We start from the raw sequence: 24,891 nt of genomic DNA, 5'->3' as shown, positions 1-24,891 counted from the left end.
CGTGTGTGTGTGTGTGTGTGTGTGTGTGTGTGTGTGTGTGTGTGTGTGTGTGTGTGTGTGTGTGTGTGTGTGTGTGTGTGTGTGTGTGTGTGTGTGTGTGTTAGGTTGGAAGTTTGGTGCTGTGTTCAGCCGCTCTGGTGCTTTCCCAGCTGAATGTGTCCATCCCATCGCTGCTCCTGACTTCCTGTCACTGCCACTCGACCGCAAAGCCGAGCCTCGAGGAGGAGCAGGACAGTTTGCTGTGTCATCAGCTGTTGCTGTTGCTGTAGCATCCACCATGGCTGCACATGAGATAGATCAAACAATAGAGGTACAAAGGGGGGCGCGCACACACACACACTCACATTTGGTGTGTTTCTTATTCTGTCAGTCAAAATGATCTGAGTGTCAGATTGTTTTCTCTGTCAATCTTGTCATATCAGAGGGTTTCTCTTGATGGTTTTGCTGATGGAGAACTGGATGAGAGGGTGCTGCAGGACAGTAAATATGACATGTTGGAGTTTGCCAAGAAGTACTTCAGACAGCCAACCAACAAGACGGGGTGAGACAAAAAATATGTGCACACGCAAGAGAATCTCACAACACTTAAAAAACTTCAAGCACTGCCATCCAAAATCCAGTGTAGGATTTACTAAGTGCTTTACTTGGTTGTATTTTAAAGTGCTCGTACTTTAGTTGAGTGTTACTAAAGTTTTATTTATTATTATTAAATCTTTAATTTACCAGTTATATTCCCACGAAGATACAGAATCTGTTTTACTTAATATTTCTACTCAAATATATTTTTGAGTTCTTCATTGTACTCTTTGTTTCACTACATTCATGTACAGGCATAATCTCAATTAAGATATCTGAAAACAACCAGACCATTGCTATAATATGTTGAGTTTCGTAATTATATTATCCAAAATGTTTTCACCAATTTTCAAACAAAGGGAAAGACGTAGTGTCTCAGTTAAAGATGCATTTATGTGGTCAGCTGTCTCCCATGGAAACAGAGGAGATGGAGTGATGATACTACTGTGAGCGAGTTGGTATGCAGTTTTGTTTTCAAATTCGACTGAGGTGTATTTCATTAGAATGATAAAAATTAATAAAATTAAAGATATTAAATAACATGTATTAAAGCTTCATTCTTAAACTCATAAGTGGAAACAATTTCTGCCTGAGTCCCTTGAGGAAAATGTCCACCTGCAAAGATTGGTTGAAAATAAACTAATGCCTCCAAGTTCAATCATGACATAACCAAGCTACATCTTTTTTTATTGTTTGGATTGGGAGACCCCTAGTGGTAGAAATTACATACTGTGCCTTTAACAGCTAGAGTTAGTAAGGCAAATTTACACAAAAACACAAAAAGCACTTTATTTGTTTAATTAATCTGATCTGTTTCACTGAATTAATCCACCATCATTATTTAAATAATTTAAATTGGCTCCACCTAAACCTAGTTATCTAATTAATAATGCCAAATAACAGCAGATGAAACAACTACATTTGTATGTCGCTATCACGTTTGCACTGTAACTAATAAGGCTTTGAATGCAGGAATTGTATTTGTAATATTGTTTTTTACAGTTAAACAATCTGAATGTTTGTTAAAATAATTGTAATGATATGACTTCACATCTTCGTTGGTTTTGTTTTCAGGGAATCTATGAAGAGCAAAAGCAAGAACAAAGACTCCAGAGAGCCTCCTGAGATGATCAAGTTCTCAAAGGTGCCTCTCATCCTGCTATGACTTAAAGCAGCTTCACATAACTCTTTGTCTTCAATGGTCAGCAGAGCAGTTTCTAACACTCTCACCTGGTGTGATTACCTCCTCTCCAGACTCCTCTGACTGAGTCTCTGATAGAGTTTACAGACGTAGCCATGAACAGAGTGGCAGCAGACCTCTTCCTGTGTAAGTTCTCTCCTCTAATTACATCATCTTATTTCATCACTCTTATTACATCTGGACCCGGATTCATCCGTCCGAAATACATACTCAAGTGCTGGATTTCTCTCATGTTCAGGACTTAAATAACGCTGACCTGTGTATGTGTATGTGTGTATGTATGTGTGTGTGTCCTGGTTGTGTAATTCACGTAGCCGTGATGCGTTTCATGGGTGACTCTCCGTTAAGGGGATCAGCAGAGCAAGAAGTGGTCAGCACTTTCCTGAAGGTAAACACACTTATTTCCCCTCATGATGCTATTTGTCCCTTAACAGTTTACAGATACATGTGTTTTTTCTGTTTCATACCTGTGTGTGTCCTCCCTTCAGCTCATCGGCGAGTTCACCTTGATGCGAGATGAAGCTTACTGCCAGCTCCTCAAACAGCTTACCGCTAACACCAGCTCCAAACCGTACGTCCCCTCTAACACATTTACTACATACAGTCCACAACCCCCCCCCCCCTCCCCATCCCCATCCCCATATACACACACACTGTGCTCCTCTTTCATCTCTGAGCCTGTAATCCTGAGTGTGTCCATGCACTCGTGTGTCATACAGCGATAGTTGCCAACGAGGCTGGAGGCTGCTGTACGTCCTGACGGCCTTCCAACGCTGCTCTGAGGTCCTCAAACCGTTCGTGCTGAAATACCTGCAGCAGGCTTCTCGCAGTGCTGGGGCTCAGTATCAGGGTAAAAAAACATACATGCACATCACAGAGTGTTATTTATGTTAACATTACCAAAGCCACCAGAATGTTATATTTTATTTCCATGTGTCAGGAATCGCTAAAGCGTGTGAGCAGAACCTGAAGAAGACTTTCCAGTACGGCGGTCGCATTGTTTCACCAAACAGCATGGAGCTAAAGGCAATAATGGTCAGTGTCTCATTTTATCTCTCTGCACTGATGGTGCTCAGTGATAGCAGCATAATCTGTTAAGTGCTCAAATTAAATTAAATTGCATGAGTAATTTTTTTACTGCTTTTATGAACAACTGTCTTCTGGCAGTATCAGGCATATCAATGACTAAAAGGCTGTTTTGTGGATGTCCTTATTGATATGTTAAAGTTTCACAGTTTTTAGGAAACAAAACACAAAAATGTCATGACAATTAGATTAATTTTTATGTCCCTCCCCATGATGCATAGACTATAGACTATATAACAAGATGGTTAACATGACATAACATAGCATAACATAACATAACATAACATAGCATAACATAACATAACATAGAATAGCATAGCATGACATGACTTTTCATAGCATTACATAACATAGCATTACTGTGTATCTGAAGTACCTATGAGCATTGCTCATATTGCCAGTCTGTGACAGCGCTGTAACAAAGCTTCTAAAGGAGCCAAATGGTTGCACTGAGTCACTTTTTCCTTTCTAACAATGAATATTGGCAGTGAAGCCAAGAAGTTGCCAACAACAAATATACTACTTTCTCTGCTTTAAGTAAGATTTGCCAAAAACAACAGCACCCAGCTGTATCACAGATGGGGCAGGGAGTATAAAGTTTAATTATGGACGAATGCATTGCTTGTTTTCCACTTTTCAAAGGATTTCAAAGTGACGACTTCTGCTGTCGTATATCTAAACTACTTTACATTTTTTATTTAGTAAACTCTAAAACAATCATTTCACATTTATCAAGTCAATTCTATATGTTGGATGTGTAGTCTTGGACTAATACACAAATATCTGACATCAACCTTAGTGTTGAAGTGTACAGTATGTACAGTGTATACTCATGATTACGTGTCTGTACTTTTCAGGCAGGACGCAGTTCCAAACGACAGCTGTTTCTCTTTCCAGGAGGCATTGAACGTCACGCCAAAATCAAAACATGCTCTGTGAGTTTCCAGACACTTTTGGCACTTCACCACCGCTGCTGTCAATGAGGATACGGCTGTGATATAAATGTGTGTGTTGTTGTGTTTCTCAGGTTGCCCTGGAGGTGATTGAGGAGCTGTGTTATGAGATGGGTTTACACAGACTGGAGGCCATGGAAGAATACGCCATATTTTTAGTCACAAACAGAGGTGTGTTCACAGACGTCTAATCCTTTCTCTCTGACACACAAACACATTTTAAACGGTGCATGCGTACGTGAAGTCAATCTCCTCGTTGTGTAGTGAAGCAGATCCGCTCACAGATCACATATCAGACTGTTCTCTGGTTTCTAGCTGCATGAGAAAGTCTCTCATGTTCGCGAGTCCTGATGGGACTGTCATGGCAAAATAACAAGAGGTGGCTCAAAATCACAACACAGACTCTGCCAAAAACAATCCAATACACAATGGTCTCTCCTTATCACCCTCTATTATGGTAACAACCAATTCATTTGCATGCCATCTATGTAAATGCATTTTACAAGGTTACACATAAATTGCAGAATACAAACAGGGAATAAATACAAACAGTGCTTTACATTAATAATGTCTCTATGTTCGGTGCTCCAAGCTCCAGCACTGATCCTGTCCTTGAAACACTCACACAGGCCTCCTTGTGTTCTTTGTTTCAGCCCTTGTTTGGCATTAAATATCTCTGCATGATAACAGCTGGCAGCTGCTCTTGTTAGTGTACTATTCAGAAGCACAGCAGGTCACACAACATGTGGCTACACCAGCATTGGCGGGATGTTTGAGGCTGTTAGAGCCAGTAGTTTGGATGGATTTTGGCCCACGTTTGGCAATTAAAAGTCAGATACTGATACTGAGTGTAGGATTGTTGATCCGAAGTTAATGTTGAAGTAAATAATCTGATTAATCACATTTCTGTGTAATAAAAAAGCATCACGTGTATATTTGGTTTGTTCAGGTCAGAATGTGCGTCCTCTGAACAAACACGAGTACATCCTGGATGTTGCAACAGAGGCCGAGTTGGTCGACACAAACTACAGCTTCTGGTTCAGACGAGTCATCTGGACTCAACAGCTCAAGTTTGATAATGAGCTGAGTGTGGCCATGCACTATAACCAGGTACGACAGGTGATGCTTCACACACATACAGTAAATAATACCTGGATGTTTGGGTAACTGTTGTGTTTGTGTATACTTAGATCCTGCCAGACTACCGTAAAGGCCTGCTGAATGTTCTTCCACAAGGGAAAGTGAGTGATCAGCAGTTCCATCAGATCTCCAAACTGGCCGCTCTGCAGCACAGAGCCAAAGACATCATCTTCATCCCCAGCATGTGAGCAAACACACATACATACTAATAGTTGAGGTGCTCTTCCATATGTGCCTCAAAGTACAATGTTTGTCAATATCAACTATTGTTCCAGTCATCAAATGATTAGATAACCTGACAGATATGTAAACATCATAAAGTACAGTGTTATTAAGTTATATATAGTTATCTTTTTGTGTCGTTAAACATATCAGAAAGGGTTCATGTCTGCCAGTTCAATATACTTTACAGTTTATGTTGTAGCAGAGCAAAGCAATTAAAGTGAATGAAATAGAGAAAGACAGGGAACACTTTTGCAAACATGCATCCTTGGGGAGGGGTTGCAGAGTTTAGTGATTGAGGGAATACTTCTAAAAAAAAAAAAAATGATCTGAAAGATTATTCAAAATTTAAGCCTTATAGATGAGAGGAAAGACATTTTAATATTCTCTGAGATTAACAAAGATTAGGTTGATTTCTCAGGAAACAACTTAAAGTTTAAAAGACAAAAACTTCTCTGAGATTGTAAATCAAGAAAAAAAACACAATCTGCTGTTTCAGGACTGCCATTGGCTGTTTGTTTACCTCCCCATGTCTTTTAAATCTTCAACAGCCCTAATGCCTTTAAATTAGCAAATTTACCAACAACCACACGGAAAATTATATCCTTAAGACTTTAATTTAAACAGCACGGTCATTAAGCGACGCTTGATTTAATAAAGTGAACACAAATCTTCTTCTCTCTTTTAATGTGTTCCAGTAATTCTCTCCATTTTTCTTCTTTTGGTTTCCTTTAAGCCTGCAGGTCCCTTTTGTTTCCTTAAATCATGTTCTCACTTATCTTCATGAATAGTCTAACTTTGTTCTTTGATCTAAGGAGGAGTTTGACCTTTCGAGGTTTCCCATCAGCATCAGTCAAAGTCGATTTTTACATTTCACATGATGAACAAAGGAAGAGATTAGAACAAATGTATCAAAAACAGTTTTTAACCTGCATGTTAGTTATTTTGGGGAAACCTCAGTCTTAAATGAAATAAACATTAGTAACTTGTTTTTCATTGTCATTATATTTGTTTGTTTGTTTGAGTGCAGACAGCTTGCAAACATCTCGCTCAAGCAGCCTGACTGAAGCTGCAGTCGTTGCTTTTATAGATTTTCCAATTTACTCAGAGGCTCAACAGCCGAGCAGAAACCAACTCTTTGTTAAAGGGATGAAAACAGAGCAGTGCAGTCTATAGTTTTTTGTGTTCAAAGTGCGTGACACATTGTTTTTTCAGCTGTAAAATACTCACCACCTTTCTGTCGGTTACCGTGGTTATCTCTGCGTCTCTGCGTCTCTCCGCCCCCGCTCGCAGCAGACGGCCGAGCAGAACGGCTCACTGACTGAAATCATTCTGAGAAATCACAGAGTGAAGCAGACTCCAGTTTATCTTCTCCTCTCCTCCTCCAGACACGAGTTATCCGAGTACATCCCCGCACCTCTGTTCAAAAAGCAGCCGCCCCAGCAGTGGGTTACCATGGTGACGCAGCACATGCAGCAAGTGCAGACCCTGAGCCCGCATCAGGCCAGGGCTCAGTTCCTGGGTAAGATCTTTGTTCATTTAAGAGGAGACGAAAACTCAGAGAAAACTTTTTGGAAGTGGTTCATTTTCACAGGTTTTACTCAGTTTATGATTATTTTACCTTCAACAAAAGGAAAATATGGACACTTTATCACAGTGTGCAGTTTGATAATAATATCATATATGTATCTATATGTCATAATTTATACAATGTGATAATGTTCATTTTAAGGCATACAGTACCTTTAACAAAAAATTAGGTAGAAAGTTATTTCTGTTGTTTCTACTTCAATTTACATCACAGTATTTTTCTTAAAAAAGTACTTTATTTTTTTTGTTTTACTTTGTCACGATATTGTCAAACAGATGCATTAAAAAATATATATATATTGTATTTACATTTATTTTATTTTATCATTTATTTTATTGTAACTGATTAATTTGTTTGTCTTTTTAATTATTTAATTAATTTTCCTCTTATTTTATTTTCATGATTATGGAAATTAAGTGTATATAAATATATATTTTTTCTGCTTTTAACACAATACATTTGTTTGTGTATTGTCAGTTCCCCTTTTATCACTTGACTCCATTCATACTAATCTCCCTTTCCTTACTTTGTTATTGTTATATAATATATATATATGATATAATATGATATAATATAATATTACATTCATACTTTTATCAGTAATTGATTCTTATTTGTTTTGATGTACAATTACATTTGAAAAATCAAAGAATCAATCAACCAAACGTTATAAATGGGACCTGAACTTATACCTGAACTGTATTGAATAATGACTAAAAAAAAACTTGAGGAAAAACAAAAAACAACACAAACAAACAGATAGATCAAATAAAGCTCAAATTTGGAGAAACATAGGGCAAACACTTCCAACTTTTATCCTCTTCATGGGCTGAAGCTCAAGACTATTAGATTTGACTAAGTTTACTTTTATTCACCTCATCTTTATCTTTAAAGTTACCATTAAATCAATAGTTATGTTTTAGTTTTATTAGTCGTGTCCTTTGGGTGTTTTTAGTTATGCACCAATACCTGGCACAGAAATTAAAGAAGTCATTAAAAAGTATTATTCAAGATATTTTGGACGTTTTCTGGAGAAAAAAAAATGTTTATGACTCATTCTGCACACTGTAAACACAAATCAACACATCCTTACAAAGACTAAGAGCTGCGTGTTTGTTTGTCTAAGTCTAAATTACAACAGTTACAGTAAAGGCATTAACATTGTTGAACAAGAGTACCCTGAAGTTTTCTTGTAAGTTGAAATCCCTCCATTAATTACTGCAGAAGCTCTATATGAGAATGTGCCATCGGATTATCTAGCTAATGGCCTGCAGGATCATTTGTTTCAACCTGATAAAGCTCCTCCTGAGACAGACGTTTTGCCAATGCCTGAGTCACCCCTTGATTTCTTGGATGAATACAATGCTAAATGTGTGCCTCACATCTGAAATGAAACCAGTCTTTACGTCCAAATCATGCGGAGCCTCTTCTAGGAATGAAAACGTGAGCATCTACTCTCTCTGTGAGTAACGTCTGTGTCTGTGTGTGCAGGGCTGGTCAGTGCATTCCCCATGTTCGGCTCCTCGTTCTTCTACATCCACAGCAGCAGCTCCACTACCTTCTATGCGCCCTGTATTGTTGCTGTCAATCAACATGGTCTCCACTTCCTGCACAAAAATACACACGTAAGTAACGACATGCCTACACACACACACACACACACACACTCACACGCACAAAGTCACGATGGTATAGCACTGATATGACTCATCTCATCGTGACTGAAACATGAGCCCAGAAGCAGAGTCACTTGACAGTCGTGTGTGTGTGTGTTGTTATGTTTGGTCTCTGTGGTGCAGGAGCCGATGGCAGTGGTCTCTCTGGTGGAGGTGCAGTCGAGCCGTACCCAAAGGCCCACTGCTGGAACCAGTTACCCATACGTAGACCTCACACTGGGAGACATCAACTCACAGCGGGTGGTTCAGCTGCAATTAGAGCAGGTATGAGAAAAGCCCAGACGAGGACACTCTTCATAAATCTCACATGATGGTTCAGTCTCTTTGCTCATGTTAACCATGTTTGTTTTCAGGGCCTGGAGTTGTGTCGAGTCATCGCTATGCAGGTGGAAAACATGATGTCTGTGCGGGAGAAGAGGCTCACTCTGCCACCCAGCGAAATCACCATGCTATAACACATGCTTTACTGTGCACACACACACACACACACACGCACGCACGCACGCACGCACGCACGCACGCGCGTGCGCGCACACACACACACACACACACACACACACACACACACACACACGCACACACACACACTCATATATATGTCAGACAAAACCCTACAATATAGCCTACCTCCTCGTCTTCAGGTGTTTCTGGTGTGTCACACACACACTTAGATGTGAGTGTAAAAGTATACTTGATTATTATGTTGCTTTATCTGAACTTGAAAAGTCATTGTTAACACAGTCACTCAACACCTTTATTTTTGCACTTACTGCTATAGTTTCAATTTATTCAACATTATACCTATTTCATCTGCACAGAAACTGTTAAAACTAACTGTGAGGAAGTTTTATAGGCCTGTGTCTTCTAATTTTAAAGTGTTATAACTGAGATGCAATTTTTTTATTTTTGTATGGATAGTGTTTCACTGTAAAAATGACTGTTTGTGTAAAAAAATATAATAGAAATATAAAGTATTGCTTTATTGTTTTGTAAATACAATTTTCAAAGTAAAATGAGCAAATTAAAGAGAAGAGATTTCAACATTTCTGTTCTGAGTGAGTAAATTATTTCACAACAAAGCAACTTTATTAAATGGCACAACATTTTTGAGCCAGCCATCAATTTAGCCTCTACAAAACTACAGATTTTTTTTTAATTGTTTTTCCAAGTTTGATAATTGTTCAACAGTAGTACTTGATAAGTTCTCCTTAAACCCTATGTTAAAAGTCTTTAGATTTCATTGTTTGTCGGACCAAATAACTAGTTTTTAAAATGTCTTGTGTGTTATTTGTTTGTTTTGTTGTTTTTTTCCCATTTATTTATGAATTTTATTCATAATTAAACTGTCACTTTGCTTGGTTTAGGTATTAAATGTTAGAAAATAAAAGTCTGCATAAAATCAACCATTTAATGTCCCAGAGCCCAGAGCAGTGTCTCTAAATCAGGGGCGTCAAACTCATTTCAGTTCAGAGGCCGCATACAGCCCAAGTTCATCTGAAGTGGGCCGGACCAGTAAAATCATAACATAATACAAAAGAAGTTTCTTTTTTTTGTAAGGTGTACGTGTTTGTGGGTAAATGAATGCATGTTCATTAAAAGAAGGAAAACATTGAACTTGATGTTTCAGTGAACACTACGGAAGAGGATTAAGGCCACCAGAGAAATAAAAAAAAGATTAAAGTCAAAAATAATTTAAATATCATTACTCTGAGAAAAAGGTCAGAATTCTGAGATGAAAGTCAGAATTCTCAGAAAAAAGTCAGAACTCTGACTTTATTTCTCAGAATAATAATAATTATAAAAAAAATAATTTGACCTTAATATTTTTTTCTGAGAAAAAAGTCAGAATTCAGAGATTAAAATTCTGACTTTTTTCTCAGAATAATAATTTAAAAATACCTTAATTTTATTTATTATTTTCAGTGGCCCTAATCCTCTCCCGTATGAATGCATGTTCATTAAAAGAATAAAAACACTGAACTTGATGATTCAGTGAACACAGTGTTCTCTTTAAGTGAGGTAAATAAGAGGTAAGTGAGATAAAATTAGCAGTAGTCTGGAGCGTGCCCTCGAGGCTCCCAAAATGGATTTATGCGTCTTCCGCTCAGGACACGTGACACAACCTCCTCAAACCGACAACTCATCACTGCGCATGCGCAAACCCTCTTGCAGGTTACACGAGTTTATTTTCAGCCTTTTCTCTTGAATACTCGTTATGAAGGTGTAAAGTGACTGGTTGAGCCTTGTGCGGATATAAAAATGGATACTTGGATGTAAAACTTGGACAAAAACGTCTTGGGAGCACCCCGGATTGGAATTTAGCAGTGACATGTGAAATGTTGCTGCGTGGTTTGTCGGTATTTGCAGGCGGCTAACGTGAGCTAAGCTAGCTGTAACGTTAGCCAGGAGGCTCGGTTTGCCATCTTCAGCCGCTGGTGAGAGTGTTGTGCCGTCGACGCAGCTTTAATAAGTGCAAAATAAGTGCTGTGACATTATCTAAAGGTTGTCAGGAGCTCTTTTCACCTCAAACATAGTGCTCAGCTTCTTAGCTAGTAATAGCTACTTTTGCATCCTGCAGTAAAGAGAGAGACATTACCATCTAAGGCCCCCTTTGACATCCACTCAGTCCACCTCGACCCCCCTCAGAGAAAACTGTGCTGAAATGCAGAGCTGAACTGTTACAGGAGATCACGTCGCACTACCACACACACTGTTTGTGTTGACATGGCAGCCAGTGGATTCTCTGACCTCAGGGAGAAGCTCAAATCCATGACTCCACACAGAGACGAGCAGAAAAACAAATACGTGGACGGGACGAGCAACGGGAAGGGTCGAAAGCGCAAGTTCCGAGAGTCCGACGACGAGGAGCTTGAGCACAGCGACGACAACGCGGAGGTCCGGGAGCAGGAGGCCCGCCGGGTGAGTAGCAGCATCCAGCAGAAGACCATCTTCACCCCTGAAGAGTGCGCCCTCATCGAGGAGAAGATCGACGACGTGGTGGCCCAAGGAGAGGCTGGACTTTACCGTGAGCACACCGTGGACAGAGCACCCCTCCGGAACAAGTACTTCTTTGGAGAGGGGTACACGTATGGAGCCCAGCTGGAGAAGCGTGGACCCGGCCAGGAGAGACTCTACCGCAAGGGGGAGGTGGACGACATCCCGAGCTGGGTGCATGAGCTGGTGATCAAGCGTCTGGTGTCCAGTGGGGTGATCCCAGAAGGTTTTGTGAACAGTGCAGTCATCAATGATTATCAGCCCGGTGGCTGCATTGTGTCACACGTGGACCCTCTGCACATCTTTGCACGCCCCATCGTCTCAGTATCCTTCTTCAGTGACAGCGCGCTCTGCTTTGGCTGTCGCTTCCAGTTCAAACCAATCCGGGTGTCAGAGCCCGTGTTTGTCCTTCCTGTGAGGAGAGGGAGTGTCACAGTGCTCAGGTGATAATTACTGTTATTTTCTGTTATGCACTTATTACATGACTGTATCTGTGTGGATGCCAAGAGCCTAACTTGTTGTCTTTCTTTTTCAGTGGCTATGCAGCTGATGACATCACTCATTGCATCAGACCACAAGACATCAAGCAGCGGCGTGCGGTTATTATCCTCAGAATGTGGGTCAACATACTTTCATAAAAGTGATCATCTTTTAAATGTCACTCTGATTCATGTGTTTACCAAGCGGCAACCTCCGGTCTAAAAATATGAGTCCAATGCAGAAGTGCTAAAAACTGCAGTTCATCGAGGATCCGCTTGAGGCTGGCTCTGGAAGTACCGGAAACCACATACACACCAATTCAAAAAAGCCGATCTTTACAGCAGAAATAAACATGTTTACAGCCTGGTACAAAAGACGAGTGTAGTCTGGATAGCTCATTTCTTGATCGGCACTAGGGCTGTCAAAATTGCTCCAAAATGACGTTCGAATATTCGCTCTTAAAAAAACCCATAGGTTCGAACCATTCGAATATCTATATTTGCACATTATGTCAATAACAGGTGGACAAACTAATACAAGGAGACATAACTTCTTGTATAGGTATTTTTATTTCAGATTTAACACGCCTAAAACATACCTACGCATTACAAAACAAGTAAATGACCTAATGGTCTATGCCGTAACACTTTTAAGACGGTAGACCTCTAGCTCGCCCCCCTCTCTCTGTGCGCAATGCGCTGAGTGAGTGCTGAACAAGACTTATGCAAGCAATTAAAGGCCCTGACTCTTGTCCCTAATATAGGCAGGCTTCATTCAGTGATTGAAGCAAATATTATTAACATTAATTGAAGTTAAAGTTAAAAACGAAAAAGTAGTCCACTTACATTCTTGGCGCTTGTATAAAAAAAAAGAGAGGAAAATCTGCATTTTATTCCAGTGTCACTGATTGACTGGCTCTTTTAGTCCACTGTCAGTGTAGGGTCTTAGGTCTGACTGGTTATTTGCCAAAAACACAAGACAGTCCACATGTGAAGAGGCCCGATCTCTTTTTATTCACTATACTCCCAGCGGAGGAAAAGACGCGTTCAGAGCGCACTGAGGATCCGGGGACGGAATGATTTCTCTCTGCCGTCTGCTTCACGCTGTGCATGTGCGACTCCTGTGGCCTGTCCCTGACCTGTCATGCGGTGCACCCACTCGCAAAGCAGCCGCCGATGTGTTTTTTTTTCCACAGTCGAATATTAATTTTCACAATCGAATCACCCGGTTTTTTTAATATTCGAATATATATTCGAATTTAGAATATTCGTTGACAGCCCTAGTACAGGGGGTGAATTTTTTTCTTACGCGGCAATTTCGAAGATATTAAGATTACGAGTCTTCCAATGAGAGGCACAGCTGACTTGATTGACAGGCGAGAACACTGTAGCTGTTGGCTAGGAGGCTCAAAGCCCGCCTCTTTACGTCACAATCGCTCAACAGCAGCAATATGGCTGCTGCTGTCGATTGGCCTCAAAACAGCGCTTCAGAAACCGATGGGTGACATCATGGATACTACGTCTATATTTTATACTGTCTATGGTGTTTACTCTCGTTCCTTCCTCTGTCTCTCAGGACCAGACCTGATGCTCCTCGACTGGACTCAGACAGCCCTTTGAGCTCATCCCCTGTAGAGAGACCCATTCCCCTGAAAGCCAAACGCTCTCATCGCAGAGCAGAACCAGACGCTGCCCACAGGTAAACATACACACCTGCACACAGCTGTAAATAACTCTATGTTCAGTTGTCCTGTTGCAGTAAATCCACATGTTGAAGTCTGAGTCTTCACTCTATGACCATGTATCCGCAGAGATTATTTATAAGCCTGCTCCTCACGTTGATATTCAGCATGTTTAACATTTTGAACACCTCAATATAAATCCGTAAAGGTTTAATACCGTCAGTTAAATACATTGTGTCGTGAAGGAAAATTTGATTTAGGGGGAAATAACGCATTTGGCATTCTTTTTGACATGGTAAACTTAACGTTTTTTTAATGATTACACGATAATTGATCGTTAACATTTCCAAAGATCGATCAAGGAGAATACTTGAACTTGACATCCCTCATTTAAAGAGATTTACCTTATTTGTTTTAATATTTAATACTTTCATTTGGGAATCTTTCACTTTTCATTTCTCTATAATTGTTCTGAAGTTTTCCAACAAGGTATTTTTGTGTGGTCATTTTGAGTTTTTTTGCAAGGTACTGAAAAAAAGTGTGTAGTGGTTTTACTTGAGTTACAACACACCTTAAAACTGAAAAAGGAATACTTTGCTTACAAATAAATATAAGATGAAAAATATATATTTCAACTGTCCATATCTGAGAATTGAAATAAAATAGCAGTTATTTAAATTTTGAGTTCAATCCAGTTTTCTTGAAAATCGTTAGAGAATCGTGAGTGAATCGTATCGTGAACCAAAAATCGGGATTCGAATCGAATCTTGGGTTGAGTGTATCGTTACATCCCTACTATGTTCTATGGGGGTTGAAATCGCCAGATGACTTACAATATGTTACGATGTGCAAGACTTAGCCCACAATACCAATAATATCACAATACAATGCTTCTGCTGTGATTGTTGTATTGAAGCACAGTCGTATAATGATACATCAAGATGACTGATGAACTGAAGGATATAAAATACCCTAAAAGACAAAGTGCAAGATTATTGTATTTATTTACTGCACTTGATTTGGTGATATGTTTTTAGTCTATACATTAAATGTTCAGATCCGTAGAATGACTTAAATTTGTCTAGAAAAAACATTTTACATAATGCATTTTTAAAGGTGCAATGTGACCTTTTAAACTCTGAAAACGAACACTGTCACCAAAATGCCGGACCCACTCCTTCTCTCTTAAAAAAAACACATATGCCTCTTGTGATGGTTATGACACACTTACATCACCAGTTCTACTCGGGTATGATGATGCTCTTGGACTGACTTTGACTCTGCATTACAGAAGCAGCAGTAAAAACCCCGGGCCTTGTTCACCAACATCTCCTCTTGATTTGTCTTGAATTTGTTCTTCAAAAGGTTTCTAAGAGAAGTCGGAGGCAGATTCATGAAGCTGTTCTTAAGCCATGGCATTGTTCCATCTGTGTTCTTAAATTGATTAATGCCATGTCCTCCTACGTTTGAATCCTCTGCTCAATGTTCCCAATTAGCATAGGTGTACGCCCCTTTACTGCCCATATAAGGGCATGAGACTGCAGCGCAGCATGCACACAGAAATCAGGCAGGATTTGGAAGAGGAGGAGAGAGACAGTGCTAAAGGGAAAGCCAAAATCCAAACTAACTGCACAACAGTTTTAAGGCACTTAAATAGTTGTAAAATGAAGGTATTGCTGCTAGAAGTGAACAACAAACAGCCTGACTTTATCTTGTCAGCTACTTTGTGTGGCACCAGAAGTGGATACAAACAAATACATTCTCATATAACTTCAGAGAAGACCGAAAACCAGATGAAGTGAAATAAAAATGTTTGATCTCAAACTCTTAGGAGAAAAATGACAGAACATATCTTAATTAAAAAATAAATCATATCATCTAACTGTGTGTTTGTTCTAAAAGATGCTGCTGTAAAACAAGTGAACGTGTGACGGATAAATACAGTAGTAAATAACAGTGTGTACAGGTTGATTATTAATGGTGTGACCAAGTGTTCTCTTTTAAATAAACCTTTTTTATATAAGTTGGGGTCTATATTTCTGTCTTGTTTAAACTGCTACATATTAGTTCAGGTTTAATGTTTTAATACTTGAGGGGGATTAATATTTTTTAAAACTCTTACCAAAGTGTGTAGTTTTTACTCAGAATTTAACATTTCACAGTTTAAAACATACATTGCAAAATCTAAATAAAAGTTGTCTTTATTAAAATCATGTAATTCTAAATGTCTTTTAGTGCTATAAAGATACTTGTAGCGGCTATAAAGAGCAAAAAACGGTGAGAGGTTGGGCCTAGTCAAGTGTCAGACGGGCTAAAAGCAAAAACCACTGATGTACAAAAAAGTAAGTTTAACCTTTTATTAACGAAAAAAAATAATCAATTCATGATGAAGTGCACAAAAAGATGATTAAAGTGATCAAAAACAATTAGCAAAAATAAGCAGTCAACAAAAAGTACGGAGACCCAGCTCATCCCCTTTCTCTACCTCCAAACAAAAGAACACAGGTGGCCTAAATGAACAGAATATCCCTGCCCCTAACCTATGACCCGTAAATAACCTAATTAACTGACCCCACAATAAAACATATCATAATAAAACAAAAACAAAAAACATACAAACAATAAACTACCCTAAGCCTAAAAAATAGGATACAATAAAAACTTGAATCCTTCATGGCTCCTACAATACTTAATGAAGTAAATCACAATATCCAATCATTTTTTACCAACATATAAACACTCATTCTAAGTGAGATGCTCCTAGATGAAACTAATCCAGAATAATTTAGTGAATGTCAGAATCTTCTTTAAAACGATGTAGGTGGTTTTTAAAACAAATTTCCTCCTAAGAACGGTTGGTGAGTCTCCTTCTACAAAACAGGCATCTTCCTCCAGCTTTGGAGCTTTCAGCATTAAAATCCGCCCTCATTAGAAAGTCATCACAGCATCTAATAATCCTTCATACTCATCAATTTGTCGCTCCTTTCATACTTCTTGGATCATATTTCATCCTCTCACCAGGGTTTGATCGTTTTTCCTACCAGTCTAGTCTCACTCTTCTTCCTTTAATGTTGGACCGTGTTTTTTCTGAGTGTGCACTTAGATACATTAACATACTGACACCCAAATCCTTAGCTTCAGCCCTGTTAGGTCTAAATTAACTCCCAGCTCGAGTAGGAATTCAGGTTAGCTCATGGAGTTGGCCTGTGGGGACCTTTTAAAGCCTCTTTAAGACTTGAAGCCCTCTTGCTTTATCCTGACAGAAATTTAGCAGGTTGGTCTCCACAAGTCTCAATGAGCTCACTGGTCACCCTCTTTTTTTTTTTTTTTAAAGATTACTTTTACCTTGTATTTGATTGGACAGCTTGAGAGAAGCAGGACATTTGGGGAGATGGTGGGAGACTGACAGGCACTTAAATCTGCTGGGAGTACGACCAGTGCAAATAGGACTGGAGCCTCTGTACATGGGGTGCCTGCTCCACCAGCCAGACTGGTTGCTATTTAAGTCAAAGTCATTGATGATCTTTTGGTGTGAGCTGGTTTCATTTGAAACATTAAAGTCTGAATTGAATAGGGATGTAAAGATACACTCAACCCACGATTCGATTCAAATCCATCTTTTTGGTTCACGATACGATTCACTCACGATTTTCAAGAAAACTGGATTGAACACAAAATTTTAAAAACTATCATTTTATTTCAATTTTCAGATATGGACAGTTGCAGTATATATATTTTTTCTCTTATATTTCTTTGTAAGCAAAGTAATCCTTTTTCATTTTTAAGGCATGTTGTAACTCAAATACAACCCCTTCACAGTTTTTTTTCCACAACTTGTAAAAAACTAAAATCACCGTACAAAAATACCTTGTTGGAAATTTTCAGAACAATTATAGAGAAATGGAAAGTTAACAATTCCCAAATGAAGGTATTAAATATTAAAACAAATAAGGTAAATCTCTTTAAATGAGGGATGTCAATTTCAAGTATTTTCCGTGATCGATCTTTGGAAATGAAAACAATCAATTATCGTTTAATCATTCAAAAAACATGAATGTTTTCCATGTCAAAAACAATGCAAAAGGGTTCTTTTTCCCCTAAATAAATTTTCCTTCATGACACAATGCATATAACTGACGGTGTTAAACAGCTACGGATCATATTGAGGTGTTCAAAATGTTTAACATGCTGAATATCAACGTGAGGAGCAGGCTTATAAATAATGACTGTGGACGCATGGTCATAGAGTGAAGACTACAACATGTGGATTTACTGCAACAGGACAACTGAACAGAATCATATTTTAGACTCAGTGTCCAGTTTGTTGTCTACTTGTTCTTATTGAGAAAAATAAGCATGTGAACTCGGTCATGAGTCCGCCGGGAGCGCAACCGGGTCATAATCAGTCCAACAGCGGAGGAAAAAAAGCGCTCGTGGAGACCTGTCACTAAGCTGAGTGTCTGCTGTGTGTAGTCAGCTGATTATGAAACATGCTTTAAACTTAAAACACCTCCACTCAGCGAGTGACGACAGAGAGCAGCAGAAGAGACTTGATGATGCTGAACAAGCGGAGTATAATGCAGATAGCGCATTCTACTGTTTAAAAATAATATCCCGATACAAATGATGTTGAATCGATTTTAATCCACCTTTATTTGTATCGATTTTTTAGCAATTTGCGATATATCGTTACATCCCTAGAGTTGAATGCAGTCAAATTAACGTAAAAGCTGCTCCACGTTCTATAAAACATGCACAGATTGAAATATGCATCCTGACTGTTTCTAAGCTGTTTGTTCTAAATGTATCTCGAGCATAATGTATCCACTAAATCAGTGTAACAGACTATAAAACCCTGTAAAGGCGCTTATTTCAAGTTGTTTAGATCTGCAATAAGGCAGTTCTTTTGATTCAAGCTGTTTGCGACTGGAGCAAAAAGAGTCAAGTGAGCTCATACATCTAAAGCCTTGATCAAATCAGCACTCTCTCTTCATATTTTCATGTTAATTTGTTCTGTGAATGAGAGCTAAGCTGAGATAAGGGTGCCACTTATCAGTTCTGTCATTTAGTGCTTTTGTATGTCAAAATCTATGCAGCAGACATCAGAACTAGCTCCGTTAATAACATGAAATAATGAATGGGATGTGAAAACGTATCATGGGATTCACTGTTCAAGCGGGGATGAGCGTCCCTTGAGCTCATGATGGTCATTAATTAAGACTTCAAAGATGAACTTATTCAAAATGCATCAGTGATGTAGCCTTTGAGAGGACACAAGACTTTCTTTATCAAACGTGTGGAATCACAGCTCTCGCTCTGCTCCAGGGGTGGTGAACCATCAGTTTCTTGATTCATTGATTCGTTGTTTGATCTACCAAATTTCAGAACATGGTGAAACACATTATGATCATTCACTAAAGCTCAAGGTAACTTCCACAAATGACCTTTTTACTGTCTTGAAGGGAAATACAAAAAATTGGAAGTGTTTATGTTTGAGGTGAGACAAGATTGAGCTTTAATAACCCAGAAGGAAATTCAAGTGGCTGGTCGATCCGAAGCTACAGTAACAAAATAACAGTAACAATAAAAGTGAATCAAATACAAGTCGAGCATAAAATCATTGTGTGTTATTAAAACAAATTGCCTCCGTTAGATTGTAATAATTAAATTACGATGAGTTCAAAAATGGAATTATTTTAAAGCTTCTGTGAGGAATTTTCAGGTTGTGGTGATTTTGGTGCCCCCCTGTAGGAAAGTGGTACATCTTTTAGCTCTGCTCAGCTTGTCCATTACATGCCAAGGGTGCATTTTCTGACAAAAAAATCGTATCCTGCTTTCTTTCAATAGTCAAAAGTGTGACTCACTGTAGATATTTACTGTTTAAAACATAAGAAAAGTCTGTTTCTTAAGCCTGCTGTTAATCGTCCAGTCTGACACCAACCCCCTCCTCACTGTGTCAGACAATAAGAATTACAAAAGAGAGATGATCACTCTTGTTGTTGATGGCTGTTTGCTTCTGTAGGTCATAAAGAGTCATCAGTATTAATTTCAGTATTTCACAACCAGTTAAAAACTCCTCACTGCAGCTTTAAATAGGAAAGATATGGCATAAAGTTTAAGGGGGAATTAGCTATTATACCAAGAAGTAGTAAAAACATGAATAATGTTATAAGAGAGTGTAATGTAGCATAATAGTAAAAGTAAAATAATATTGCACAGTGTTTACAAGTTTAGTGAATCTGTGTTACTGCACATGGCTTTGTATTGAAAGGGTATATTGCATATTTAAAGAACCAAATTTAGCCTGATACTAAAGAGAAAGATATAGCCAGATATTATAGAACAGTGATTACACACAATGAACATAAAATAGTAAAATATTAATAAAGTTTCACATGATAGTGAACATAATAATATACCCAGAGTACTCAAACCTTTAACATATGCCAACAAAATACTCTGCAAGTCACTGAAGTCTGTATACAACTTTTTGGTGAACTCTTGCTGCTCTTTTTGCCAACAAGCTGTTAAGGTTATTGTAGCAAGTGGGAATATTTACATAGGATTATTATAATGCTATCACATAAACATCTAAATGTAGTTGTTAATGTTAGTGATGCGTGTCTAAAAGGGCTTCAAACAAAAGTAAAATGCTGAAACAGTTTTATGATCTTTTTGCAGGTTAAGGCTTATTTATGACGCCGTGCAGGATGTATTAAGTAATCATTCGAATCTGATTTCTCATCTCAATCTTCTTCCTCCTCCTCCAGGCCGAGAGTTCTGGAGATGGACAAAGAGGAAAACAGACACCCGTCTCTGTCCCGACACGGCCGTCACAGCGCCAGCTCAGAGAACTACTGGAGGCGCGGTCAAGACTCAAACAAACACAGAGATAGTTCAGGACGCAAAGTCAAAATGAGACGCCACTGAGCACTTCTTCATGCACACATGTACACATATATAAATATACCCACTCATTTATGTATTTCAGTAATGTAACATTCTTTGATCAGTCATCATTTTCTCGCTCATGACGCTGAGTCATCATGTCTGCATTTTGATTTCAGTCTCAAGGTTCGAGTGCATATTTGTTTCTGGCAGATGAAGCTGGCATCTCTGCTAAAAACTGCAGATCCTCAAGTTCCTTAGTGCAGTTAGGCTCTGTTATGAAGCTGTTCAGTTACCTTAAATGAAACATTTCTTCTTTTTATGTCCATGGAGACTTCAAAAAGGCATGTATTTTTTGTAACCAAGATGTACAGACCCCAAGAGATAAAAGGAAGATGTATGTATGAACTTGTACAAAAGGAGCTGTAATCTAACTTGTTATAATGTACATTACGTTTGTAAAGTCTTTGATGGGGGGGGGGACTTTTATGCAGAATGAAACCTTTGTTTTTTGCACCCACAATTCTGACCCATAAGTTTATGGTGTTATCCTGGATCTTTGCTGTTTGTTCACTTCTCTGTTGCTGTTTCAGTTCAAACAAAGGGCAGTAAGTCTGGCTGGGTTCTGATATGATTCAGGAAAGACTCAACTTTGATTAATATTTCTTGTTTCTGTCTGAAGTTGCTTTACCTTATATGATAAAGAGGCCATGTTATCGCTGTTCTGCATTAAATCAAAGTTTTTCCTCACTTGGTTTGAGTGATATCTGGGTCAATCAGAAGTTTAAATGATCAAATCCAACTCTTTTATGTCACTTTTTATATTTCTAAAAACAAGGCAGGGACAAAACTCAGTTTTTTTGTTCCTGTGGTTTGCTGCTAAGTAAACAGGGATCGATTTATGTCTTGCTCTGTCAGCCACATTTTGGCAGAGGTACTCATTAGCCTACTGCCAGGTTTGTCTGTAGTTACACATGAACCAAAATAACCTTGGTTCAGTAGAGAGATGACTTTCTAAAAACAGAATGAGTTGTGTTCATGGTTTTCTGAAGCTCTGCTGCAGCTATAAACTAATACATGTAAAAAAGAACATGGTTCATCGCTAAACTCATACAGACATTTATCCATCATTAGTTGACTTCCCAAATCCATGGCCTCAGCTCAGACTCCTTTTATCATGTAGATCACTTTGTACAGGAATGTAAAGTACAACATTCGGTAAAGAGGTGAGGCTCATTGGAATCTAACATTTTCTGGCATAGTGCATCATTCATGATGATATCAATAAGGGAGAGATTTTCCCAGAGGCAGGAAATACAGAGAAGAAACAAGCTTTGAATCTCATTTCTGTGTTCCTTAAAAATGTACTGAACTGCTATATAACACGTTTATACTGCATCCTTGATAATTCTGAAAAGTTGTTATACTTAAATAAATGAAAATGATCTCCTATATATTTGAAAATGAAATTTATACATGCAGCATTACAAATAAATACATGTGGAAGAGTACTTCATTTGTATGTTTAACTTGATTCAGTTGTTAAAGCAAATGCATGAATATATTTAGATCAAAATAGGAGCAAAAACATAATAAAACCACAATTACTTAAGATTTGCATACAAAAACGTAGACGTAACATGTATTCCTCCTTGGGAAATTGTTAAACAAGAAACCTTAAGAAGTTGTTAGAGTTCTTCCAAAGTTTGCAGATGCTGGGACCCTGTAATGAAAATGTTCCCTTGTGTCCTGATCACAGACTATTTAGAGCAGGGGTGGCAAACGTGCGGCCTGCGGGCCATAACCGCCCCGCCAGAGGTTCCAAAGCGGCCCGCGGAACGACTTTGCAAAGTGAAAACATAACAGAGAAGACATTAACTCCAATTATTTAATAAAAGAAACTACTATTTCAAATTTGTCCTCTGGGGGTCGCGTAAAATCATAGTGCTGACGGAGTGCACCTGAACAGTGCTCCAGGACTTTTTTTCTCAAAGTGGGAAAATAGATTACTTGCTGTTTGCATAATCCGCTTGGGATTCACAAAGACTTTTTTAGAGCACTATAAGATGATCCACTAACTACTAACACTAGCACTACACCCCTGCATACAACACCGTGCAGCAAGCAAACTGTTCATGCTGGACCTGAGGGGTCCAAAATTGTCAACTTTACCTTATCATTATTATAATATCAGTTCTTTTGCTGTAAACATTTCATTTTTCATTTTGGTGTGTTCACAGCAGGTTTCAGGGCTTAAAGAGTAACATTTTCGGCCCACTATGACTGTGATTCTCAAATGGGGGTACGTGGAAGTACTGCAAGGGGTACGTGATAAATGTAAAAAAAAAAAGTTGCTTCACAACTAATTTTAAAAATGTTTTAATTAAAAACAACTTTATCAACAGCATTTACAGCAACATCAAATAGAGCACTATTTCCAAGTTGAGCATATTCATTCATATAAATATATTATTTGCGAAACCGCTTGGACCACACGGCCTCTGTTGACGTCAATTTTTCAGTGAGTGATCACTTACATTTGTATACTAATCAAAGCGTGGCCAGAAGGATAATGGACAGGTGGTTGAAATGCTTCTTGTTTGACAGCAATAAATCAGTGTGCTCCTTGGGCCATCAAAGGTACTAGCTGCCTCAATGTTTAATTATATCAGAAAAATATTGCACTACAAAAGTATAGAATTTGACTCATCTTTCATGCCAATGTTATTATGACACTGTAAAACCACAAGTATACATTAATTCATGTTATTTTCCCATATTATTTCCTGAAAAAAATTCTCGGCCATACAAGGGGGTGCTTGGCTGAAATTGCCTTTGAAAAGGTGGTACACGAGCCAAAAAAGTTTGATAACCCCTGGTCTATGAGACTCATGATGGCAAAAAATACCCCAGCTGTTTTACTAAAAAGAAAGTTCATGAAATGTGAATATTTTCAGAATGTACTTGTTCTTTTTTGCACTAAAATAAAGGGAAACATATTGAGTTGTCCCTCTCTATAGGTTATTATGTTGTGATTTTACTTGTCCGGCCCACTTGAGATCAAATTGGGCTGTATGTGGCCCCTGAACTGAAATGAGTTTGACGCCCCTGGACTAATGGTGCAGCTCAAAAAAATTAGAATATCGTGAAAAAGTTCAATATTTGTTGTCACTCAAGTCAGAAAGTGAAACTCATATATTATATTGATTCATTAAACATAGAGTGACATATTTTAAGCCTTTATTCCTTGTTATTTTGATGATTATGGCTTACAGATAATGGAAACCAAAATTCAGTGTCTCAGAAAATTAGAATATTACATAAAATCAATAAAAAAAGGGCATTTTAAACAGAAATGTCAGGCGTCTGAAAAGTATTTTCATTCCTATGCAATTAATACTTGGTTGGGCCTCCTTTTGCATGAATTACTGTATCAATGTGGTGTAGCATGGAGGTGATCAGCCTGTAGCACTGGACTTCAAGCAACACGGATTCTGTGCCTCTCCCCACTTCCTCCAGACTCTGGGACCTTGATTTCCAAATTAAGTGCTAACTTTCATCTGAAAAGAGGACTTTGGACCACTGAGCAACAGTCCAGTCCTTTTTCTCCTTCGCCCAGATAAGTCGCCTCTGACGTTGTGTCTGGTTCAGGAGTGGCTTTACACAAGGAATGCAACATTTGTAGCCCATGACCTGGATTTGTCTGTGCGTTGTGGCTCTTGATGCGCTGACTCCAGCGTCCACTCGTTGTGAAGCTCTCCCACATTCTTGGATGGATTTTGTTTGACGATCCTCTCCAGGCTGCGGTTATCCCTGTTGCTTGTGCACCTTTTTATACCACACTTTTTCCTTCCGAGCCTGGATATGCTCCGATACAGCACTCTGTGAACAACCAGCTTCTTTAGCAATGACCTTTTGTGGCTTACCTTCCTTGTGGAGAGTGTCAGTGACGGTCTTCTGCACATCTGTCAAGTCAGCAGTCTTCTCCATGATAGTGTCCCTACTGAACCAGACTGAGAGACCATTTAGAGTCTCAGGAAACGTTTGCAGGTGTTTTGAATTCATTAGCTGATTCGGGTGTGACACCATGAGTTTCCAATATTGAACTTTGTCACAATATTCTAATTTTCTGAGACACTGAATTTTGGATTTTCATTATCTGTGAGCCATAATCTTCAAAATTACAAGAATTAAGGCTTGAAATTAGATAAGATAAGATAAGATAAGATAAGATAAGATAAGATAAGCTATACTTGTCCCCCATTGGGGGAAATTCTTTTGTTACAGCAGCTTACAACACGGGACAGGGGAATACAACAATGTACTAACATAGTTAAAAAATATAATAACAATAATAATAGCAATGACAAAGTAAAAATAGAATAGAATAAAATAGAATAAAA

The 24,891-nt window shown here is 38.6% G+C and overlaps 2 protein-coding genes across 2 annotated transcripts in view; both read left to right on the top strand.

Annotated features, from left to right (window-relative positions):
• myo15ab (myosin XVAb) overlaps positions 1–9,490 on the top strand; it is a 55,119-nt gene extending 45,629 nt beyond the window's left edge. The window contains exons 60-75 of the mRNA XM_034687347.1: positions 105–310; positions 423–541; positions 1,651–1,720; positions 1,831–1,903; positions 2,092–2,165; positions 2,266–2,348; positions 2,497–2,627; positions 2,718–2,812; positions 3,721–3,798; positions 3,891–3,987; positions 4,766–4,926; positions 5,007–5,140; positions 6,567–6,700; positions 8,261–8,394; positions 8,569–8,709; positions 8,799–9,490. Of these exons, the coding sequence (XP_034543238.1) occupies positions 105–310; positions 423–541; positions 1,651–1,720; positions 1,831–1,903; positions 2,092–2,165; positions 2,266–2,348; positions 2,497–2,627; positions 2,718–2,812; positions 3,721–3,798; positions 3,891–3,987; positions 4,766–4,926; positions 5,007–5,140; positions 6,567–6,700; positions 8,261–8,394; positions 8,569–8,709; positions 8,799–8,900 (1,832 nt within the window). The 3' untranslated portion in view covers positions 8,901–9,490. The remainder of the gene's footprint in view (positions 1–104; positions 311–422; positions 542–1,650; positions 1,721–1,830; positions 1,904–2,091; positions 2,166–2,265; positions 2,349–2,496; positions 2,628–2,717; positions 2,813–3,720; positions 3,799–3,890; positions 3,988–4,765; positions 4,927–5,006; positions 5,141–6,566; positions 6,701–8,260; positions 8,395–8,568; positions 8,710–8,798) is intronic.
• A 1,063-nt stretch (positions 9,491–10,553) lies between these two features.
• alkbh5 (alkB homolog 5, RNA demethylase) lies at positions 10,554–21,238 on the top strand. The gene is made up of 4 exons (XM_034687755.1): positions 10,554–11,882; positions 11,975–12,055; positions 13,495–13,617; positions 20,371–21,238. Exons 1-4 carry the CDS (start codon positions 11,170–11,172, stop codon positions 20,528–20,530), a joined length of 1,077 nt encoding a protein of 358 aa, XP_034543646.1. The 5' UTR covers positions 10,554–11,169; the 3' UTR covers positions 20,531–21,238.
• Positions 21,239–24,891: the final 3,653 nt, after the last annotated feature.

Source organism: Notolabrus celidotus, chromosome 7 (genome assembly GCF_009762535.1).
Source record: "Notolabrus celidotus isolate fNotCel1 chromosome 7, fNotCel1.pri, whole genome shotgun sequence".
Taxonomy (NCBI): Eukaryota; Metazoa; Chordata; class Actinopteri; order Labriformes; family Labridae; genus Notolabrus; species Notolabrus celidotus.
Note: the sequence above shows the minus strand (reverse complement) of the source record. Positions and strands in the feature narration are given on the sequence as shown.